Source organism: Carya illinoinensis, chromosome 3 (assembly GCF_018687715.1).
Source record: "Carya illinoinensis cultivar Pawnee chromosome 3, C.illinoinensisPawnee_v1, whole genome shotgun sequence".
NCBI classification, from domain to species: Eukaryota; Viridiplantae; Streptophyta; class Magnoliopsida; order Fagales; family Juglandaceae; genus Carya; species Carya illinoinensis.
This window is the reverse complement of record NC_056754.1, coordinates 4,857,850-4,879,209: the sequence shown is the minus strand read 5'-3', so window position 1 is coordinate 4,879,209 and position 21,360 is coordinate 4,857,850. Positions and strand designations below refer to the sequence as shown.

Sequence of the window (21,360 nt, the reverse complement as noted above, 5' to 3'; positions counted from 1 at the left end):
GGGCATGGAAATGTGGCCATAGTTCTGCTTCTCAGGTTATTTGCATTGCTTGTAAAACGGCCTTTTTGTTACTCAACAGAGTTGAAACTTCCCTGACTCATTCTATAATAACACCATTAATATGCACGATTGGTATTCATTTCTCCTTAATTTCAATGGATTAAGAAGTGATGCTATGACGGTCAAAATCAAATCTGGACAAAGCATGCGGATCTATTCACGGATAGCTGGGGTTTGACACGTTGCTTGGGAATTACACTGTACACCGACTCATATTTTATATTTTGTGATTAGTTTACTACTTACAGCTACTAGTTAGATTAGGATAAACCTCATTTGGTAAACTCGACCGTCATTGTCTGTGCGCACTGTTTCATACCAATGACCCGACTTCCAAAGCTGCCATTTGATTTTACTGTCGGTTAATCTAAAAGCTTTGCCCATATTTATGGGAAATTTCTAATCTATTTTTTATTTTACTAATTTAGCGCTTATCCTTTGACCAATCCCCACCCCCTTTGGTCGTTTGAAACAAAGTTTTCATTACCTCGTGTCAATATATCTTATTTCGACAGAATTAAGCCAATATATTTTACATCATGTTGTGTAATTGGAAAGGTCATTATTGTCATTTAATTATCATTTCACAAAAGGTAAAAGAATATCTTTGAGTAACGAGAATACTGAAGATTTCATTTTCTTTCATTTCACAAAAGGTAGGAGAACAAAAAGTCATAAATATCCTTCTACAATTAGTTCTTAAAATTTTGTTCTTTTTATGGTATGCGAGGAGTGCTGAGCACTACACTCGACTCGACCGTTTCTTTCTTAAAACCATCCCCCTTCCCATCCTCATTCTTAGCAGAACAGGAGCATTTTCCTCTATATTTTGAACATTTTCCTTTTGAATTACAAAGTCGGAACCCAAGGGAGAGACATAGGAGAGGAGGATGTTTTACTCGCAGTGCCTTCTTTCGGGAAAAGGGCCGTTAGGCGCCATATGGGTCGCTGCTTACTTCTTCAAAAAGCTCAAGAAAGCTCAGGTTACCCAGACTGACATCCCCTCCTCTATTGGTTCGTCTACTTTTCTCTTCACCTTTTCTATATACTTCCAAGTATGCCCTCTATCTTTCATGTTGGGTTAGCCGTTTGGGGAAACAGAAAGAGAAATTTCGGCCATATTCAATTTTTGGATTGCTTCCGTTTTATGTTTTTTTGTTACTCCTCTCATTTTCTTTTGTGGTTCCTATACATTGCTTGTTGTATTTGAACTTGAATGTGGATGTGGTGAGGAGACAACAGAGTTTTCTTCCTCCTCCTCGGATTTTGGGTTCGTCTGGGTGCTTCTAAGTAAGATGTGAAAATTGCTTGTAAATAGTTATTTTTTCTCTCTCTCACCTGGATAAGTAAAAAGTGGCCAAATTAACTAACGCACAGCTTGGGGATTCTTTAAAAATTATATTTTATCTTTTACGTTTTGGTCTTTGTACGAATTTCTACCATTTTGTGACCTAGTTGAAGCGTATGTTCTTTGGTTACTACAATTGAAAATAGCTAGCCGTGTTCCTTTCTGTATGGTTGCTCGCCTTATAACCCGCGGATATTGTTTGGAGTGGCAGAGAAGTGTAAAGTAGTTAGTATTCTCTGGCTAGCTAATTTGGCCAGGAAGACTGAGATGGACAGCGGCTTTTTTCATGAGTTTTTTCCCACGTTCTTTTTTATCGTTTTACTTTAATCGAAAATTTACAAAATTTCCCTTAGGGTTTTTTGTTCGGTTCTTATGTCCTGTTTACTAGTAATTAATTGTTGTAGTTTATGCTAGACAAAAGAAGGCAGTTCACTTTCTGTTTGATTTTTATAAAGCTCAAATGTAAGGTTTGGAGAAGTGGGCGTTCGAGATGTAGGAAAATTTTAGAGTACCATATGGAGAAGTTGACATAGAAATCTATGGGAACATGGCAGACAAGTTTCTGCCCAATATTACTCCAATGTTTAGATGAAAACATTTCACACGTCACTCTTTTCAATTGGAAGCAATATTTAGGTCGGGGTTTTCCACTGCAAATTTTATAGGTGATTCTGTAGCTGCCATCTGACTTCAGAAGAATGGAGCACCATTAAGCATAATTTTTTTTAAAAAAGAGAGACCATTAAGCGTAATTAATGATAATATCAAGTAGCCATACAGATAAATAAGGAGAAGTTAAGAAAAAATTTTTGATGTTTGCGGCTTTATTCTTTTATTTATTTGTACAATCATATTATTAAATCACTAATGTTCAGAAGTTTAAACTAGTGGTAAGAGGTGAATTAAGAAAAAAGGTGTATGTCAGCCATGTTGAAGAGTTGAAAAGCCGTATTGATATTCACAATACAAGGAATTTAGTGTGTAGGGGAGCTAATAATAAATGATGGGATCATGGAAACTCTCATGAACTCATGCAGAACCATGTGAATCAATTAGTAAGCTCAATTTGCCGGATCAGGCATGCTGAAAGCATCATTTAAAAAAATTTAGAAACCATATTGGTTGGCATTTCACTGCATTCAACCTATGTAAAATGCTCTAGAAGTACTGAAAGATACAATTAGATTTATTTTGATTAAATTCGTATGGTTTTCATTTCAAGTCAAATGATAATGTGGCTAATTCAACTGATGAGTTTGGACCTTTGGTTTGGATTATAAAAATAGAAATTTAAATATTAAAAAATGATTTATTGGGACTGCTTAAGATCTTTTTTTATCTTTGAAACTTTCTGCAGCCAAGCAAAAGGCTCAAATGACAGCTACCATGTGAAAACAATGTTTTACTGAAACAGAGAGCAATTATAGGTATGATGTCGACAAAGATGGTGATAGATACAGAAATTTTGTTTCAGCATAGGTAGGGGAGCTGCTGGTGGAAAATTTGAAGATTTTAAAATGAGAAGAAGTGGCTTGCTATAGTTAGCAAGTGTGGTGTTTGTTTTTGTGCTTGTGGGGGGTGGATGTGGGGGGGTATGGGTGCTAAAGATGATATTTATGGTCATATGATGACGCATTCAAGTGATGCTGTAACAATGTAGAACAGTAATGATGACAGTAACCAGCATTTGTTGAATTTGAGATAAATATAGCATCAACTAGGGTTGCATAAGTTGGGTAGTTAGACATCTACTTCTTTTAGCTATGTTTTAAACTTTTATCAACATGGTCCATGCAACTAAGTGTCTGCTCAGCTTTAGATGTTGTAGTTATCATTTGTTGTGGAGTGCTGGTTTATCAAATTCTGAGGCACGAGTCTGATTCATGGGAGACCATTGGTGTCCACAATTATTTGTCAAATTTCCTTACACTTCATCTTAAACGTAGTCTCACTCTTTGTTTTAGAAATGTGGTTATTGTCAGCCGTATATGCTAACTTTGAATTTCTGAGTGTCCTGTCCAATTATTTTTTCTTTTTGCTTCATGCAGATAAAATTTTGCAAGATGAGCTGGATGTTGTCGCATATAGAGTGCTGGCATACCTTCTTCTTGGTGTTGTGAGAATATACTCAAAAAAAGTTGAATACTTGTTTGATGACTGCCATCGGGTGCTAATAAAAATCAACGACTTTGTGCTTAGTACAAAAGATAGGGCACATGTAGAAACCTTATCTGCACCGTATTCCTCTATTACTCTACCAGAAAGGTTTGAACTTGATGCGTTTGATCTAGGGATCCTCGATGATGTTAGTGGGTAAGGTTCTAGTTAGAAAATTGGGTGGTTGAGGCTATTCGCCTTTGTTTTGATTAAATTTTAACGTGTTTGTTTTTCTTACTTCCCAGAGGCAATGTGGTGCCATACGAGGAGATCACACTCAAAGGTTCTAAATTTGCTATTTTCAGATACTTCTTACTTAATAATTTGCTTGTGTTGTTTGTATAATTTGTTATGATGCGGAACAGATGGTGCGTGGAAAAAAGAGGGAATAGGGCAGTACTCTTTACGCAAGGTATGCCACATATGTTACTGTGGTCCTTAGTTTGAAAGACATACTATAAGTATATGCCCATGGGTATGTAAATGACAGGAATAATAAAACCATTAGGAAAATACTTTTGCCACAAAGGGATTACACAAAAGTACACCAACAAACTGACTTGGCTTGATATGATATGTCAAAGTGTAAAGTTAATTTTATTGTAAAGTAGATCTAACGGATCCCATGAAGTCACATCAATTTGTGAGTTTATTTTTGTGTAATCTCTTTTTGTCTGAAGCAGTTCTCAAACCATTAACCAATATAATATGGTAACATCACTTATGCATTGCATACATAAAGTCCGAAAGACATGTTGCATGTGTCTTGTCCTTTCTGAACCTGAATCATTTGCACATGGTACTCATATGAGGATCCAGAATCAGAATGGGTGGAAACCCATAGATTGAACAGGTTTTTAGGTAAAAAAATCACAGTCTCAGGCCTTGTAAAACAATTTTAGTACTTTTTTTTTTTTTAACCAGAAAAAAATGAATGTCAAGTTCAATATTTAAACCGAAAATTCGTAATGGCCTATAAGCAGGTATGGTGACTTTGATATCTTAGTTTCTTAAGAGATAGGTTTACTTATCAAAAAAAGTTTCTTAAGAGATAGGTACTTAAAATGATAGGTTTTATGGTTTTGCAGTATCCTTATGGGGAGATTTCTGTCTTTCGCAGTACTTCCACTGATTACACTTTTGCTGACAAGTATGTAAAACACATCCCATCCCTTTGTTATGAATTTTGTGTCATATTTATATGTGAGAGCAGCTCTAGTGTTATAACATTTCTTGCTGTATATACCTATTGCCATGAATTTTGCTGACAAGTAATTCCTGTTGCAGTGTTCTGTCTTCTGGTACTATGGAGATTGATATGGCAGTAAGCACATCACATTATCTAACCTGCATGGAAGAACACATGGAGAGTCTTCAAGGCAGAAGGTTCTCTCAAGCAGAATGTGTCGACCTTGAAATGTTTTATGAGGTTGAGGAAGAATCTATGGACCATTTTACACCATTTGGTGAAGAAGTTCACCAAACTAATGGGGAAAAAACAAAGGCTCTGGCAATGGCACAGTCAGAAGAGAAAACACCTGGAGAAGCAAGCATGGGGAAGTATCAAGACTTCAGGTTTTCTAAAGAAGGATGCTTGAACCTTGAGATGTTGTCTGCGACTGATGGAGAGCCTCTAGAACAGATTAATCTACCCGGTGAAGATCATCGAATTGATGGAGAGCAGATAAAAGTTCTAGTATTAGCTCAAGAAAACCAAATTCAGGTTATTAGGAATACACATGATCTGAGCAACTCAGAAACAAGCATGGAGAAGCTTCGGGTTGATAAATTCTCTCAAGAAGAATGGATGGACCATGATATGTTTTGTGGGGCCAAGGTGGAACATCCAAAACTTGTTAGACAATTTAATGAAGGGCACCATAATGATACGGAGGTAATAGAGTCCCCAAATCTGGCATCATCAGAAAACAGAAAAAGTCATGTTAATACAGAAGGGCGTCCACCATCTATTATGCTTGATGGGACCCCTCAATCCAAGTTCCCCGGTGCATCAGGTGAAAAGTATCCAAAATAGTTTTTATTATAACTTCTAAATCAGAATGCAAAGATGCTATTGCTTAGTCAGACAGACAGAGATTTCCTATTTTAATTGTTTTAGTACTTGTACTTGTACATTTTTAAAACATTGTGATCCTTTAGATGTTTGTCCTAATACCACAATTCTTCCCTCAACACAGGCACTTCCACACCTGAGTTTATTCTTACACCACTTACAAGAGAGAGAGCTCGAATTTCGAGAAAAAGAAAATGTTTAATTGATGAGACCATTGTGTTGCCTAATAAGTAAGTCCTGCTATCTCCTGTTTAACTCAATTTGTATTCATATGAGATAATTCAGTATTGTCCATAGATAATTGTCTACTTCCAGCATTTTTTTTCCCTAACAATGTCTATTAATTTATGACCTTATCAAGAGCTACATTATGGATGTTCCAATGCCCAAACTCTGCTGTTTTCGATATCATAACATAGCTGTTTTTTATTCACTGTTCATTTATTTGTCTTTGACATCATGCTAGTATTCTTGTATATATAAGGAATGATTGAGACAAGCTGAATCGACCTTAAATCTTTCTCCTCACCAACTTTTATATGTGCATTTGCGTGTGTGCCCTATATATATATATACATATAAACTGTTAAAGCTTGAAAATAAGATGGGAAGCCTTGTATGTGTGAAGGTACATCAAGCGGCTGCATCATCATTTCTGGTGCAAAATAATTTCTGTTATGAGAATCTGATATGGACTTTATTTTTTTAGAAGTTGTATATGAAGCCCACAATCATAATTAATTTCAACCATTACAAAGCATGAAAATGATTGGAGATTCCAGAATTCAGCTTTTTACCCAGCTCGTGCAAGCTTAGGTCTTCATCTTGGTATTTTGGTTTGTTTCACTATGGTTTTTTCTTCTAAATGGAAAAGAAAAAACAGTGGGAGCCATCATTGTGATTAGGAGCTTCATCAGTTTGCACATAAGATTTCAAATGCGTGTCTTGTCATGATAAACTTTGCAGGGTCCTTAGGCAGAGCATTCACGATGCAAGTGACTTAGTTTCTAAACGAAAGAAAACTGCTCATAATGGTCTAGCTGTGTGGAAAGCTTCTCGAATTTTCAGTCTCCCCCAGGGTTTCTTAGAGCCTTTGATGCCTTGTAAGTTTTCCATCATTATTTTCTCTGTGGTTCAATTGCTGTACTATCGTTTTACTCAACACATATCTCCAGGTATTTCATCGGAGCTTAGATCTCTCTTTTACACAAAGAAGCTGAAGATTCTAGAATCTGCTGAAACCATGAATAATCCTGAGAAGTTTGATACGAAAGAATCTCCTACTGTGGGTGGATCAGATAAAGTTGCAGAATCTTTTTCTGTGGGCAGATCAGAGCAAATTGCTATTGCTCCAAAAACTCCTGTTAAGTGCTCAACATTGATAAGATCATTTGAAAGCCCAGATAATGCCAACAATGTTAACTCAGGGAGACTTGGTAGTTCATTCGGAAGTGTAGAGAAAGAGCCACCTCCGAGCAAGGATCAAGAACTAGATCTCAGTTTGATGAATGAGGTAAAGCGAGATCATTATGGGGTACCCTTAAAATTAGAAAAGACAAAACAATAATTTTTTTATTTATTAGTTGAATTTGATAAGTTTGCACCTACTAAGTACTAAGTCTAGAGGTCCCAAATCGACCTATGCAACAATATGGTTTCCTTGAAGTTGGCAATATCTATATTTGAAATTGAATATTCTCGTTTGATAACTGATTGATTGTTGATTTGTTTGTCTAAGGAGATACATTCATGTGGAGCAGATAACACGGAACTCTGTAAGAATTATCCCAAATTTATTTCATTATTTTAACATTGTTTTAGTTCTTGGGCTATTTTTAATTTTGTGTCTTAATTACTTTTTCAATCTCACGTGGATTATTTTACTGTAGATGGATGGTCAGGCAGAACCAGGTAAGGTGGATTGTGCTTCAATTTTATCTCTTGGTTAGTATCAGCTCTCAATAGTTCCTTGTAAAATTTGGTTTGAAACTTGTTTGAGAAACAGAATAGCAGCAAGGTACTTGTACAAAAATTTCTTTAACGGAAAGAAGGGAAGAGAAAAGGAGATTGTGAGCTTGTCACAGGTTCTAGAAGGAAGAACCAAGAAAGAAAGTGCAAGGCTATTCTATGAGATGCTGGTATGTTTTACACGAGTTTCAATTCCTTGCTGATCTTCAAGTCTTTGCCAGCAATGAACTGCTTTTCTATTGCTAATATCCAATTTTCAATTTTTTGTCAGTAACTTTCCTGCCTCAAATTCATCTCTCTCTCTCTCTCTCTCTCTCTCTCTCTCTCTCTCTCCACTGACCAATAATGATATGCTCTAGTTTTCGGGTAAAAAATTTCTTGCCCTCAACGCCCCTTCCACTTTATCCTCTCCCCTTGGAGTAAAGGAAGAAAATATTTATATTGAATCGTCTATTTTCTTTATCATTATACACAAACTTACCTTAAACACAACAAAGTCGGAGAAACATGATCCAACATCTAATGGTGGTGTATGTGATATGTTTCTATCAGCTACTCTTTATCATTCTACACAGAAACTTATGCAGGCCTTCCCTCATTAATTTAATCTTAAAACTTAACAAAGTGGGGGAAAACACGATCCAAAATTTAATTGTGGTGTATGTAAAACAACTTTGCAGGTGTTGAGAACTACAGGGTATGTGGATGTGAAACAGGATAATGCTTATGGTGACATTCAGGCCTGGAGACTCCCGAAATGGGACCAAACTTGTGGAGCCGATGGTCCGTGAAAGCACAGTATCTGTCTATTTATTGTATAGGAATAGGATTATAGAATATATAATAATCTAGCATGGTAGATGAGTAATTTTGACGTGTGGTCTCCTTTGTACAGGAATATGCTAATAAAAAAATTAAGGTTCAGTTTGATTCAAAAGAGTCTCCTATGTAAATCCACCATCGTGTCTGTTTATGCAGGTAAATGTGGCTCATATGAGTAGCTTTTTATTCAATAAATACAGGACAAAGAGCTCTGATGATATATCATATCAGTGAAATTTGATATCGAAAACATACTTATATTATCTAATGGGATAGGTTTAAAAGGAAGTGTTGGGTTCAGCCCAGGAAAGACTTAAGCCGGTTCGCGGACTTCTTGGGTAATCCATGTAACTAAGCCCAAATCAAAGGATGCAGACCCGGCCCAATTTCAATCAAGTCCATCAAAGCCCACATGAAGTACCCCTTCATGATCGCTCTAGGCGTATATGCATCCGTTTTGTGTCATAAATATGACATTTATTGTCTCCCGTATTGTCACCGAGCCGGGAGCTAACGCTCACTTTTTTTAAAAAAAAATTTCTAATGGTGTAAATTTTTTTAAAAAAATAATATTTAAAAATGTTAAAAAATACATGAAAAAAAATACAAAAAATAAAGGTTCACTTATGCCTATAGCTCCCAACGGATGCCGGGAGTGGTGGACATAGCAGGACCCTTTTCCATATGCAGTGGAGCTGATTGGCAGAGAGACGTACGGGTGAAAAATATTCTCTCATCTTATTATTAGAATTTTTTTAAATTTTTATATAAAATATAATAAAAAATTTTAAAAATCTTGATTTAATTTTTTCAAATTTTAAAATAATATTAATATTAAAAAATAATATTTTATTTAAATTTAAAGTTATCTGACTATTCAAATAAGTTTATCGATAATAGACTTGGATTGCGGTGTAATTTGACCTTGTCTTGTTGGGCAAAAGCGGGAAAGCAAAAGATAAGGCACTGACCAATAGTCCAATAATAGTAGGAGCCAAAAACACCATCTTTCATTATTGCAATTTGTAAAGGCTACATCAGTAGAGGAAAGTTATGGAGCGCACGTTACGTGTAGAAAACATTCAAAGCACAAGCCAAAAGACATCATTTTCATCGATTGCAAAATATACATATCTACGTGGAAGATTAGTTGTATTTCAGACATATCCGAGGTGCCACTATTGTTGCCTAGTCGAAGGGCTAACAGAAAGAGGTGAAGCGTGTGAAGCAAGGGGATGGATTCAGTCTTCTACCTAATAAAATATCATATATTGGTGGTTTACTGGATAGGCGTTCTGACTTGAAGAACTACAGGCTGAGTTTTTCCTTGGCTTACTATCTGTTGGGAAATTTCCAGTTCATCTGATTCACTGCACTGCAGCTCTCGTTTGTGCAGATCATGTTGGATTTTCCATGACAGCCTGAGCTCAGAATCTGGTAAGATGTTTCACTTCTCGTATTGTTTTAAGATTAATGGATGCTCATGGTCTCAGTACCATTGAAAATGAGTATGTAATATACAAAATGAAAAGCCTGTTTTTCTTATCATGTTTGAGAGGCTTGCGCTCTTCTTTGAGATGATATTCATGAGCCCAAAATTGTGCTTGCTTGTGTTGGTCCACTTGAAATTTTGCATCAGATTTGATCAAGACAGACAAAAAACAACCACAAAACATCCCATTTTTTAAACTGGTTACCTGAATTTTCCTAGTCGATTGATCTATGGAATCAAAATCCGGCCAAGCAGATGCATGGGATCTTACTGAATTTTTTAGAACCGTTGGAGAGAAGCTTGTCTTTATTATTGGATTGCTCAAAGTCAAAATAAGATTATCATACATGCTTGGGATTTTTGACTTCTTGTCATATGCAGATCTGCAAGTTGTCAAAGCTTATAATGGGAATCCTCCACACTTTTTGGAACAGCCCGATTGGCCCTAAAACAACTCACTTTTGGGGACCTGTTGTGGGCTGGAGCATTCCCATCGCAGTATGCTTTAGTACTTTTAATATGCCAAACTAATGCATGCAAACTTCAATTGTTCATTATTGTTATGTTGTCATTAGATTTTAACACAGTTATTGTTGAAAGGTTTAATCATTGATTGATGTCAAACTAATGCATACCAACGTCAACTGGCCTATCCATTGATCTAAAAACTTTAACAGTGTTGGATACTAAGGTCTCGTTTGGTTACATAGTTCAGATGAGATGAGATGATATATTTTAAATAGTAACGAGATTTTTGAGTTAAGATGATATGAGATGCATAGTTTATAAATAAGTATGTTTGGATAGTAAAATGATATAAGATAGTTTTTACTTTTTGGGATTTGATAAAGCGGTAAGTCTCACTGTTTGGATAATAACCATTCACTGACTATTTTCTACTGTTTATTTACTGTTTTGTCAGTTTTGCACTGTTCATTAAAGGTTTTTTGTCATTTATATATTGTTTACTTCACTTTTTATTCTTTATGTCAATTGTTAATTTCGAAACCTAGAGATGAAATACAAACAACTCTTGCTGTTTAGATAGGCAGACTAAATTGCTGTATAACCCATCTCATCTAGGCATCGAAACCGGGCTTAATTTTGTTGAACCTTTAACTTTTAGGATCATAATATTCCACAATGTTTTAAACTGTTGTATACAAATTTAGTTAAACATTTGACCTTTAGGATCATAAAAGCTATTTCGAGATTAACATTATAGTCGTTGATCTGACAGGCACTTGCAGATTCGAAGAAACCCCCAGAGTTGATTTCTGGCAATATGACAACAGGTTTTCAATATGTTTTAGGCTTCTGATTTCTGTCTCATTTCTTCATCTAGCCTGTGTTATGTGACCTCAGAATATCAACTTGTGATCATTGGTGTTGCAGTAATGTGTGTGTATTCAGCATTGTTCATGAGATTTGCATACATGGTACGGCCAAGGAACTACCATCTTCTTGTATGCCATGTCGCAAACGAGAGTGTGCAGCTCTATCAGCTGTCACGCTGGGCGAGGGCTCGAGGGTAAGCATCCATATCAAAGGTAGTGCTGTTGTTATTCAAGGTAGTGCTGATGTCAAAAGGTTCTGATGCATGATTGGCTCATTTTGTGATAGACACTCGCAAAAGAAGGATGAGGACGCTGGAGGAGCATAGTGCGTGTGATGCAGAGATGATTCTAATATATATATTTAAGGACGTCCGATTTTTATGCCACGTTTTGTGTTGTATTAAATAAAGTAGGAAATAAAATAATGTTTGTGACAATCTCCTTCTTCTAGCCTTCTACATAATTTGATATTATGTAATGCTCATGGGATAACATGATTGATCTAATGATCCAAGATTCAAACCCAATTCTTATTCAAATTTAATGGACTAAGACTATGGTAAAATTTGAAATAAATTCCTTTTCACACCAAATGGGTTTGTATTATTATTATTATTATTATTTTCATTTTTTTGTTCTAAAATTATGTGCGATTCATTAAAGAGAAGTTCTATAAATGTAAAGAAATCTCATAAAAATAAACTTATAAATTGATCTCATTTTATATGATATGTTAAATTTATTTTATAATAAAAATAATTTTACAGTCAATCATATAATATCAAATCAGGTCAATTTATTAGCTTACTTTTATAAAATCTCTTCGTGACTAAATCATTTATCTTTCATGAAACATTATTGACCATCAATGGGCTTGGGCTATTAGGCACTGGGTCTGTAATGAGGGCTTTCTGAAGGCTTATTATACTGAGCGAGTCCGTTTTGATTACTCGAAGATCTGACGGTTTCAAGTGCTCAAAAGGGTATAAAAAAAAAAAAAACGACGAAGAGATTGTAGTGGATCGAACCCGAACTCGCTTGAGGGGGATTTCTCTTTCTTCGCCCAAACCCTACTCTCTGCTCAGGGTTTTACAGGTCGAAATGTTTTCCTCTCCCATTTTAATTTTAATTTAACAAGCCGTTCTCTTTGAGATCTATTTGTCTCTAATCTTTAATTGGATTTTCAGAGCTGAATGATCTGGTTGTGATTGTGAAGAAGGAGATTCACAGAAAGATAGAAATGGCAAGCCAAGCAGCTGTTTCTTTTAGTGGCAACGTAAAGGTACTACTTCCCTACTATTTGTATTTCGTTCTGTACAGTTCATAGATTTTATTCTTCCTGAGTTAAATTTTCTTTCAACCGAGACCTGTTTTCATAGAGCATATATTAGGATGTCACTGAAGCACGCCATATGCCTGTGGAATTTAGGGATAACAAGTTCTAACTGTTTTGGGTTTTTATCGCGAAGTTTTTGAAGTTGTTCTCCGTATTATCACCACCGATCTCTTATTTACCGTTGAAAGTTCTGCTTAGCAGCAAGTATCATGGAATTGCTCAAAAAACCCCCTTTACATCTTTATCCTTTTCTCGCCAACGGTTAAAAGAATGCCATATTAAACCGTACGGACTAGGTGCTTTTGTTTGCCACATACTTGGAGTGCTTTGAAGCTTGGTAAATGGTACTTAATTTTTTATATGTCGCCCCCATTGGCATGTGACTTGCTGATCAATGTTTATTTGTTTTGATAAGTAATGATACAGAAACTGGAATTTCTGATCAATTTTTATGAAAATGACCTAATCAATAACAGAACTTACCACTCAATATTCATACAGAAAGCACTTGCTGGGCTGAGACGTATAAATCTGGAAGGTCTGCGTTGGAGGGTATTTGATGCCAAAGGCCAGGTTCGCATATACCTATATTTTCCCTATTTGCCATTAATTTTGGTAGATTTATGCGTCCAGTAGGGTTGGGTGGAAAAGTTGTTATTTGAATTTCAATAATGATGTTGGTCTCTACTCCCTTTCAAGAAAAGAAGTACCTGAGTTGATCAGCCAAGTATTATGAAACAGGCAGATATACATCTGCTGAAGAGTCTAACTTCTTAAATGCAATTTCTGTTAAATAATTCTCAGATTGGTGGAACCGAAAGCAAATTGTTGATTCATCTTCTTGAGGCAAAGTTTTGCAAATAATTACAACAATTATTATTTTCTAGGTCCTTGGAAGATTGGCATCCCAAATATCTACTGTGGTTCAGGGGAAGGATAAGCCAACATACGCTCCAAATCGTGATGATGGGGACATGTGTATTGTGCTGAATGCAAAGGATGTCTGTGTTACTGGAAGAAAACTCACAGACAAGTTTTATCGTTGGCATACTGGGCAAGTACCACTCTTTTCTCCAACTGCTTGCGAACTGTATGAATGATTGGGAATTTGGGAGAATGTGAAAATAAAATGATGAAGTACTTGTTTTGTTTCTATATAAGTTCAGTGCACAACTTTGTGACCAAGATACAGCCATAACCTAATCCAACAGTGAAGTTGGAATCTAATTCTGTATATGGTTTTTCAATATGCCCAGAAGCAAATATATAAACACTTAGTTCTTTAGTTATATACTAATGCTCAGTGGTATTTAGGCATATTTTGTGTATACTCCTTGCGTACTTCAACTATGCCTTTTTCTATTAATAAAGTTTTACTTTTACTTATCAAAAACAAAAGATATATATATATTTATAAGTAAACAATTAAAATAAGACTTGTATAAGAAGAATTGAGCAAATTAAAAGAACAAAAGTTAAAAGAAATGGGAGGTGCTTACTTTGGTGTTTATGGTTAGAAAGGAATGAGAGGTGCTTTGAGAATTGTGAACGTTCTATTGGGGAACTTAGGATGTTCTTCATTAGTACTTTAAACTTTTGGGTGAAGAATCTTTTAAAGGATGGGAATGATTGTAATGTTTTCTTTTAGTTATTTTCTGTTTTAGCTTGTAAGTAGGTATTTCTCATTTGTATACATCTTGTTTACTTGGGCTATGCCTATTTACTTGGAATAAAATTTCTCTTATTAATTATAAAAAATAAAAATAAAAAAAGATAACCTGCAGTGAGAGTAAAAAGTGTACTTGTTCTAAGTGCCACTTGAAACAAAGAAGACTCATTTCAAATTACATCTACAAGATAAAAGCGAATTTTTAATACAGCTTTTTAATTCCAACTAATTAATGCATTTGATATTGAGACTGAGCATATGTTCCCTGTAGGTATGTGGGCCACCTCAAGGAAAGGAGTTTAAAGGACCAGCTAGCTAAAGATCCTACAGAAGTTATCCGCAAAGCTGTTTTGCGCATGCTTCCAAGAAACAAATTGCGTGATGTGAGTGTTAAAATATGAATCTCCCTCTCTCTCTCTCTCTCTCTCTCTCACGACCTTGAATTTAGTTCTAAGAAGTATTTACTGTCACTATGCAATATACTAGTATGACTCGTGCTATGATGAGCTAAATGCAACTAAATTAACTAAAAAAAATAAATTTCATTGGTTTTGCTTTGACAGCAAGGGCAAGGGCAAAGTGCTGTTTATTCTAACCTAAATAAATTAGTAGATGCATTTTTTATGTGCTACTTTTATGGAAAAAAATGTCGTGGAAATATATTGCCCGACTGCATCCATAACATTGCAATCAGCATTGCTGTCCTCAGCTTTATCTCAACAAGTTGTGAATCCTTCTAAAACCAGGTACCAACCTACAAAACATCTTGTATCTCAAAGAATTATTCCACCTACATGGCTACATGATCCAGGAATGTCCTGCTGAACAATATCACATCTCAGTTCTGTAGCGAAATTGGTTGAGTGGAATGGCTTGAGTTGACCCTTGAAACTGAGAGCTGGCTGTTTGAGATGGACCCACCAAGATCACTTTCACAAATTAGATATTTTGCTTGTTGCCACTTTTTGGATATAGAATCACAGGGACTGTTCTTTGATTAAATAATCACTTGGATGAATTTGTAGTGACATCCCATGCAGCGTTTTGTTGCATGTGCCTTTCCTTCCATATAAATGGTTTATCAAGACTTTTGTTTTGTTGCAGGAGTGCCTTTCTGTTGGTGTTTCTAGGCACCAATTTCTGTTTTGGTTTTCTATCTAGTCATTTCGAATTAGAATGTTACTTATCAGAAACAGAATATTTTGACTTGAGAGTATCAGCCATCTGAATCAAATAATCTTATACTTTAGCTCCTTATGGATGCAGGACAGAGATCGAAAACTGAGGATATTTGCTGATGGTGAGCACCCCTTTGGTGATAGGCCCCTTGAACAATACATCATGCCTCCTCGAAGAGTACGGGAAATGCGACCGCGTGCAAAGCGTGCACTGATTCGAGCTCAGAAAAAGGCTGAACTGCAACAACAGAGTGCTAATGAGACTAGAAAAGGTAAAAGGAAAGAAGTCAAAGCTGACTTGAGTTCATAAAGAATAAATTGGAGTTTACCGGCATACCTGAGAGGGCACCATAAATGCGGACATGGATCAGCTCTTGTTTGGAAGGACAGTGAATATGTTTGGTTCGTCAAATTCTTTCATATTTGATTAGAATTCTATTTAAATGGTTGTTTTGAGGTGTCAAAACTAGAGCACATAAGGAAGATGGCGACCAATTGACCCTGGGTTTTCCCAGTCAACTTCTCAGCTTGAATGATTTTTCAGACAATTCCAAAGAATTCATGCTGGTGCCGGCAAACTTTGCTCCTTTTTTTCTTATTAAAAATCACTGGTATTGAGGAGAAAAAGAAAACATTGAGAAATGAGCCCAATTGGAACCGTAATAAAAGAGTCCAGATTCTGTCGCGTACAATTCTAAGCTGTCGAGGTTTCTTCTTTTTCTTCTTTGTTTTACCCCAATACGTAAGTAGTTTAGGTTGAGGCGTACCAACTCCGGGCTTTCCGAAATTAGTTAAAACGCTGTTCTCAAACACCTGATACCAATAAAAAAATTGCTGAAGCGAACTTGTTTGAGATGCATAATTTAGTTATACGCATTAAGAATTTACTAAAAGAACATGCTACACCTCAAAAAACTTAAGAATCTATGAAAGAAACTTCCAGTTGGACGTGGCAGCTTATAGAACATGTCCACCTCAGAAAAAAATAAAAATAAAATAAATAGTACAATACTGCCACGAGATGCATTCAAATTTGCGGTACGGTCTACATAGACGCAAGGTCATACATTGTAACATCAGGATCTCTGATCTCAGTTTCACATATGAAGGGAAAAACAGACAAGGTGTGCAAGCAGCAAGAAAAACCCAATGAGCATTGCGCACGACCTTTTTTCTTTTTCGTTAATAAAAAGCCTGAGGGAAAATACAAAGATTCTAATCACTCGAAGATCCATCATTGTCGTCATCTTCATGATCTTTCACAACTTTCTCTATCAGCCTCTTGCGAACTCCTTCTAACACAGCTTTTCTTGACATATCACCCCCACTCTGGCCATCATTAAGCACGGGATCTGATTGGCAGAGAACTAATGCAACACCTAATTTCAGGGGGTCACAGAAATAATAAAATGATGTGAAGAGTTCCATCGGCATACTTGTAGGTACAAAGGCATGCTTGCAAGTACAAAGTCAGTTATTGACAATATAACGAGCAAAGAGCACAGTTCTTGGGTAGATGACATATGGCTTTCAAAATAGGCTTGGGAGAAGCATTCTCCAAACTAAGTAATCAAAATTGTCTTATCATGTCGAGAAAGGCAAGGCCACCAACTTGCCCTTCCACTCGAAGATATACAATCCACCCAATATCTATAGGAAATCAACGGTCTCGTTACAGCCACTGTGCTTTGGCTTGATTGGCAAAAGGGAGAGTTGAGTGTTTTAGGTTGAAATCATCCCAATTGACAGAAAACAGAACAGATCACTCAAGTAAAAAAAAATTGTGCATCCTAAAATTTGTAGACATCAACTTTTTCATCTAAACACAAACTTCAACAAACAAAGTTAAAACTCTGACTTTCAATTACAGTTTCCAGGGCATGGTTCACCCACAATTTGAAGTTGCAGAAAATGTGTTCAAGTTCCAATATGGTACAGGCTCTTTGCAAGGCAAAACTACTCCTAAAGTTAGTGTTGAGAAGTATTGAGAAGAGTTATGAATAGTAATAAAAAATAGGTGTAAAGTAATAATAAAGTAATGAATAATAATAAAAAGTTAGTGAAAAGTAATGAATAGTAGTAAAAGTACGTAAAAAGTAATAATAAAGTAATGAATAGTAGTGTGAAGTGTTGAAGTACCCAAACGCAGCCATTTGGATGTTGAACTGAGCTCAGTTCTTTATAAATAGTAGTGGGTTGAGATAGTGGAGTAAGTTCTGTGTGGCCAATCTAATATGAATTTAGATGTATTTGGATGTTGAGTTGAAAAATGTGAGTTTAGAGATATTTATGGAAAATTGAAAAAAGTTGTGGATCCCACGTATAAAAAAGTGTTGAATTGAAAAAGGTAAAGAGATTTTGAGTTGATATGAGTTTAGTAATTTTAAAGTTTGGTGTTTGGATGTAAACTCGGCTTAAAATTAAACTAAACTGAGTTGATCTCAGTTCTAACAACCAAACGAGCCCTAAAAGTGCCCACAAGAGAAGCTTCATCTCCAATTTACCATAGGAACTGTCAACTAATATCATGTCCATGATACCCTTTTTTTAATGTCAGTAATATTATAAGCGCAAAAGAAGCAATCCAAGTACAACGAGATGCGTACAAAAAAGTCGCCAAGCTAGAAATAGAAAATCATGTCTTTGATAACTTGAATCCCGTTACAGGTTGTCATAAAAAAAAGCATCAGTGTCATTCATTCCGGTTTAATTTTCACAAAAGCATTTTACAAATTCGTAATTCCACAGAAGCTATGGTTCCATCAATCTGTGGAGAGGTGTATGAAAAAAATAAATAAATAAAAAATAAATAAATAAATCTCAAAGAGCTCCCTTCTAAAAAAAGACAAAATAAAATGTACACATGACATGATTGACATCTACTTCTGAGAGTCCTCAGAAATGATTACCTACGCATACATGCATAGATCTCGTATTTAAGAATAAAATCTGATGAAGAGAGGCATCAAGGTAGCATAAACTAATAAAAATCAAGGCGCACTTAGATATAAGATACCTTCAGGTGTGCATCTGCGGCCAAAACTATACAAGCCCACGTAATTTGCTTTCACTGCACCATTGTTGTATACTAATAGAGTAGGAAGATTACGATCCGGGTAATTAGGGATGCAATCTGTCGATATTATCTTAACAAATTTCGTGGACGAGTACCTCGTCGCCAATTCTTCCAAGCATTGCATTAGCAGTGCACACTCCGGGATTCTATCAGGAAATCCCAACAAACATCAACATGAAAAATATATCAAGAAGTCCATTAAAAATAAAACAAGAAATGCATTTTAGATCTCTCATAAAGTACCCTTCTTTGTAGAGGATGACAACAACCCAAACATCAGGGGGAGCTTGTGAAACCTCTCGCACAAAATCTGACCCCGTAATGGAGATCACCGATCCAAACCTTGCTATCTTAGCTTCTTCCCTTATCTCGGCCAACCTCTTTTTCCTATTTTAGCACACACAATTCAGCGTCAGAAAATTCCTAATGACACCCTTGGATTCTTCATTCAGTAAGATGAGATGGAATAAATAAGATTAAGAACATATGGTCAGGCCTGCCAGTTTTGGTTATGGATTTCTTAATTAATTTGAAAGGAAAGCTCAACCTCTTTGAACTAAGTTATTTTCAAACTCCCCAGTCAACACTATTTATTATGTTTAAACAACCAGGACAAAGTAAACTAGGCTCCGTTTGTTTCACGGAAAGAAAGTTCCCAAGTAAATCTAATTCTTAGTTACTAAAACTATTAATGAGGAAAATTCCAGGAATTACACATCTTCTTGAAGAAAATTGAAAATGAAGTTTCATGACTTTTCATTCAACTTCGTTTTCGCACAATTCTAGGCAACCATACCGATATCAAATAAATAGCCGATTCAAAGAAACATAGCGACCTGTACTCCTCGAGGAAACGATCATCGTCGAGATCTGGATCGTCCTGGAGATCCTCGAGCTCCTCCTCGGTTTTATCATCGATCCAGGACTTATCTTTTGGGAGAGAGGATTCTTCCTGGGCGGGCGTGAAGGATGGAGGCTTGAACGCTGGGGGTTTCGGCGGTAAATTCCCGAGCTTCCGTTGAATGTCGTCCCACTGAGTCGACGCGCCCTCCACGTCCTTGTACACGAAGTGATAGTCCGCCATTGTTGTTCGTTCGTTCGAGCTTTCGATCTTTCGCTAACGCTCGCAGCTGCCTTCTGGCGTTCGATTTTGTTCCGTCCCGATTGGTTTGCAACTTTTTAGGTTCCAGAAAGATTTCTCAATCTTGTGGGCCTGGGGGCTTCGTGTCGTCCTCGTAAATAATATAAAACTAGCGTTGTAATCGTTTCGGTCCATTATTTTTGTCCAACTGGATCGTTTCTGATTGATCGGTTCAGTCGGTTTATAAATATTGTTTTTTTTTTTTTTAAAAGAAAAAATTAATTAATTTAATAAAATTAAAATTAAGTAATTTATATAATATTTTATATATAGTTAATAAATATTAAATAATTTCATTATATATATGGTTGATAGTGATCCTTTAAATGAAAATTATATAATTAATTTATATAATTATTATATAAAATAATATTATATATATACACATTTAGTCAGTTCAATCTGGTTTGGTATAAAAAAACCACACTCCAAAATCAATTGTTAACACTTAAAAATAGTATAACAGGCAGGAATGGGAGAAAGAGTCGTTCCCGGCCCGTTAAGACTATTCAAACCTCGATTGGTGCTACGCGGAGCCCCTAACAATGGTTCGATGCAGTGATACGGTATCAGTGCATATATTCATGGCATCAAGTAGTAAATAAATGTAGAGAAAGTAAAGATATGGTGATATACGTGGTTTAGCATAATGTCTACGTCCACAAGGGTTAATGGATGAGAGAATCGGCTATAATAAGTTGATTTCATAGTCTCTCATAATCTTTCATCCTCACTATATACTGAAGATTTGAGGTCTATTTTCTCCAAGTGGCCATGTCGTTAATGCTCTAGTTCTGAGATTGAAGAAGCTTAAATCGTCATCTATCTCAAAAAGTCATCTGGAAGCCCCATTTATCATCTGCTCCTCCATTGCTTTATGTACTATTTATTTATTATGTATGTCACATCTCCACTCTTTCTTCTGGTACCCTTTCCTTCTCTAGCCTTTTGTTGCCTCTTTCATTCTTTATCTTTTGCCTCATTAAGAGCCCCCCCAACACACACTGTGCTGGGTCTAGAACCTATTATAGGTCTGGGATATTTTATCCCCTCCACTGACCAATAAGATTATTAGTTCGGTCCAATCGATTTTCTCGGTTCAGACCGATAGTCTTACACCCCTAGGTCTAACCCTCTCTAGGTTCCCTAGATCCACGGGTTCCTAATTTGGCAACCCAAGTCGTTTGATCTTTCTTGAGGTATCTTCTAACCTGTTTTATTTACATATCGTAGATACGATATAATTAGGGTGTAATCGATTTGATTCAATTCTGGACATTTTTTATAGAACAATTATTTATACAAATTTTACACAAGACTTTCTAAAAAAGTAGACCACGCTTTAAAAATTATTAAAAAAACCTATTATTGTTTTTAAAAAGTATAAATAGTGAGACTCACTATTTTACAAAGAGATTGTATGAGATGTGTATATTTATGGCTTATACCTAGCATTATTGTTTTTTTTTTTTAAATTTTATAACCAAATCAGTATATACTAATTTTGAAAGTTAAGAATTGATACTAGACCAATGAATCACCAAAATCTAAAATTTCATTCTTTCGATTTCAATCTGATCCGACCTGATTTTTTCAATTTTACGGATAAACAAAATCATACTCCTACAAAACTTTAGTAAGTGATTGACCCATATATCTCATTTTATATTATATTAATTTTATATTGTACAATTAAAATTAA

At 35.7% G+C, this 21,360-nt stretch overlaps 4 protein-coding genes across 5 annotated transcripts; 3 read left to right on the top strand and 1 right to left on the bottom strand.

The window, feature by feature from the left end:
- Window positions 1-781: 781 nt before the first annotated feature.
- LOC122302721 (sister chromatid cohesion 1 protein 2) lies at window positions 782-8,544 on the top strand. Of its 2 annotated transcripts, none has more exons than XM_043114119.1 (14): window positions 782-1,074; window positions 3,457-3,721; window positions 3,811-3,848; window positions 3,931-3,977; window positions 4,654-4,715; window positions 4,853-5,580; window positions 5,764-5,869; window positions 6,606-6,742; window positions 6,815-7,152; window positions 7,381-7,414; window positions 7,529-7,550; window positions 7,645-7,777; window positions 8,288-8,390; window positions 8,503-8,544. In XM_043114119.1, exons 1-14 carry the CDS (start codon window positions 951-953, stop codon window positions 8,511-8,513), a joined length of 2,148 nt encoding a protein of 715 aa, XP_042970053.1. In that variant the 5' UTR covers window positions 782-950; the 3' UTR covers window positions 8,514-8,544. The 2 variants fall into 2 exon arrangements, with proteins under 2 accessions (XP_042970053.1, XP_042970052.1); XM_043114118.1 differs by having other exon boundaries at window positions 783-1,074; window positions 7,378-7,414.
- A 1,039-nt stretch (window positions 8,545-9,583) lies between these two features.
- LOC122302724 (mitochondrial pyruvate carrier 1-like) lies at window positions 9,584-11,695 on the top strand. The gene is made up of 5 exons (XM_043114123.1): window positions 9,584-9,866; window positions 10,303-10,419; window positions 11,162-11,216; window positions 11,317-11,452; window positions 11,545-11,695. The coding sequence occupies exons 2-5, from the start codon at window positions 10,327-10,329 to the stop codon at window positions 11,582-11,584; spliced, it is 324 nt and encodes a 107-aa protein (XP_042970057.1). The 5' UTR covers window positions 9,584-9,866; window positions 10,303-10,326; the 3' UTR covers window positions 11,585-11,695.
- Window positions 11,696-12,188: 493 nt separating this feature from the next.
- On the top strand, window positions 12,189-15,999 carry LOC122302723 (50S ribosomal protein L13). The gene is made up of 6 exons (XM_043114122.1): window positions 12,189-12,353; window positions 12,446-12,540; window positions 13,096-13,167; window positions 13,482-13,648; window positions 14,535-14,646; window positions 15,530-15,999. Exons 2-6 carry the CDS (start codon window positions 12,499-12,501, stop codon window positions 15,749-15,751), a joined length of 615 nt encoding a protein of 204 aa, XP_042970056.1. The 5' UTR covers window positions 12,189-12,353; window positions 12,446-12,498; the 3' UTR covers window positions 15,752-15,999.
- A 417-nt stretch (window positions 16,000-16,416) lies between these two features.
- Window positions 16,417-19,734, bottom strand: LOC122302722 (phosducin-like protein 3). The gene is made up of 4 exons (XM_043114120.1): window positions 19,354-19,734; window positions 18,761-18,904; window positions 18,458-18,663; window positions 16,417-16,820 (listed from the first exon to the last, which is right to left on the bottom strand). The coding sequence occupies exons 1-4, from the start codon at window positions 19,599-19,601 to the stop codon at window positions 16,657-16,659; spliced, it is 762 nt and encodes a 253-aa protein (XP_042970054.1). The 5' UTR covers window positions 19,602-19,734; the 3' UTR covers window positions 16,417-16,656.
- Between the last annotated feature and the right edge of the window lie 1,626 nt (window positions 19,735-21,360).

Bases quoted from the DNA above. Each gene is read 5' to 3' on its own strand.
- LOC122302724 (XM_043114123.1), top strand. From the start codon at position 10,327: ATGGGAATCCTCCACACTTTTTGGAACAGCCCGATTGGCCCTAAAACA. The intron at 10,420-11,161 runs GTATGCTTTAGT...TTGATCTGACAG, and splicing joins GCTGGAGCATTCCCATCGCA to GCACTTGCAGATTCGAAGAA. The intron at 11,453-11,544 runs GTAAGCATCCAT...ATTTTGTGATAG, and splicing joins CGCTGGGCGAGGGCTCGAGG to ACACTCGCAAAAGAAGGATG.
- LOC122302721 (XM_043114118.1), top strand. From the start codon at position 951: ATGTTTTACTCGCAGTGCCTTCTTTCGGGAAAAGGGCCGTTAGGCGCC. The intron at 3,722-3,810 runs GTAAGGTTCTAG...CTTACTTCCCAG, and splicing joins ATCCTCGATGATGTTAGTGG to AGGCAATGTGGTGCCATACG. The intron at 5,870-6,605 runs GTAAGTCCTGCT...TAAACTTTGCAG, and splicing joins ACCATTGTGTTGCCTAATAA to GGTCCTTAGGCAGAGCATTC.
- LOC122302722 (XM_043114120.1), bottom strand. From the start codon at position 19,601: ATGGCGGACTATCACTTCGTGTACAAGGACGTGGAGGGCGCGTCGACT. The intron at 18,905-19,353 runs GTCGCTATGTTT...GTGCTAAAATAG, and splicing joins CGTTTCCTCGAGGAGTACAG to GAAAAAGAGGTTGGCCGAGA. The intron at 16,821-18,457 runs GTATCTTATATC...CCCTGAAATTAG, and splicing joins CCGCAGATGCACACCTGAAG to GTGTTGCATTAGTTCTCTGC.
- LOC122302723 (XM_043114122.1), top strand. From the start codon at position 12,499: ATGGCAAGCCAAGCAGCTGTTTCTTTTAGTGGCAACGTAAAG. The intron at 12,541-13,095 runs GTACTACTTCCC...ATATTCATACAG, and splicing joins CTTTTAGTGGCAACGTAAAG to AAAGCACTTGCTGGGCTGAG. The intron at 13,649-14,534 runs GCAAGTACCACT...TGTTCCCTGTAG, and splicing joins TTTTATCGTTGGCATACTGG to GTATGTGGGCCACCTCAAGG.